At 40.8% G+C, this 1,025-nt stretch overlaps 1 protein-coding gene across 1 annotated transcript in view; it reads left to right on the top strand.

Moving 5' to 3' along the window:
* LOC117172704 (E3 ubiquitin-protein ligase AMFR-like) overlaps positions 1-1,025 on the top strand; it is a 132,138-nt gene that overhangs the window by 120,138 nt on the left and 10,975 nt on the right. Inside the window, exon 6 of the mRNA XM_033360865.1 lies at positions 169-556. Coding sequence (XP_033216756.1) covers positions 169-556 — 388 coding nt within the window. The remainder of the gene's footprint in view (positions 1-168; positions 557-1,025) is intronic.

Below are 1,025 nucleotides of genomic sequence, written 5' to 3'. Positions count from 1 at the left end.
GTTGGAACCATATAAGTCATAAAATGTTAGGTCTAGACGTGAGAACCGTTGCGACTCTTGTCTCGGAAATGCGCAGTGCGCGAGTACTCACACGCCGAGATTGCGCAATATTATGCATCTCTATTTTTTTGTGTCAGAAAGGTTGAAATTTATTTTAAAAATTTGTAGTTATCCAATGGCATCGCAGGAAGAGCTCGCCGAGAATTCGGACAATTGTGCAGTTTGTTGGGAAAAAATGGAAACAGCCCGAAAGCTCCCCTGCGGACATTTGTTCCACAATTCCTGCCTTCAGTCCTGGTTGGAACAAGACACCTCCTGTCCAACTTGCAGACTCGCTTTGAGCATGCAAGCCAATCATCGCGAAAATAATCCAGAAATCCCGCCGGAATCACAAACTCCAGCCAGAAGGAACGACAACCACTTTTTTCATTTCGACGGATCCAGATACGTTTCCTGGCTGCCAAGTTTTTCTGTCGAAGTCACGCACAACCGACTTCGAGGCGAATTCCTCACCTTGGCTAATACCAATTCCCAATTGGATGCCATGGCTAGACAGGTTTGTATTTTTATTTTTCCCATTTTTTAAATTGATATTCAGGGTGGCGACTTGACCGGAAAAGCGGGAAATGATCGGGAATCTTCCAAGACCGAGACAAAAACCGGAATTTATATGAGTAATAATAAATACTAATCAAATAAAATAATAATAATTAATAGAAAAAGAAGTTTAAGGATTCCCATTTTTAATTTATTAAAAAATCAAACTAATTTTTTTTTGAAAATGTATGTACTTTATAGAAAGGGGGAGGGTCGGTAAGGCCGGTTTTTGGCCTAATTTATTTTTGGACCAAAAAATCTGAAAAAATCATGGTAGTATCTTATAAGTATCCCGAGTCGATTGCACGCTAAACGCACTACCCTCCACCCCCATCCACCCCCACCCCCCTACAAATATAGGAAACACCACTACCCACCAACTGTATTTTCGAGAGATTTGACACTCTTAAACATGTATTCTGAGGTTA

The sequence above is a fragment of the Belonocnema kinseyi genome, chromosome 5 (genome assembly GCF_010883055.1).
Source record: "Belonocnema kinseyi isolate 2016_QV_RU_SX_M_011 chromosome 5, B_treatae_v1, whole genome shotgun sequence".
NCBI lineage: Eukaryota > Metazoa > Arthropoda > Insecta > Hymenoptera > Cynipidae > Belonocnema > Belonocnema kinseyi.
Note: the sequence above shows the minus strand (reverse complement) of the source record. Positions and strands in the feature narration are given on the sequence as shown.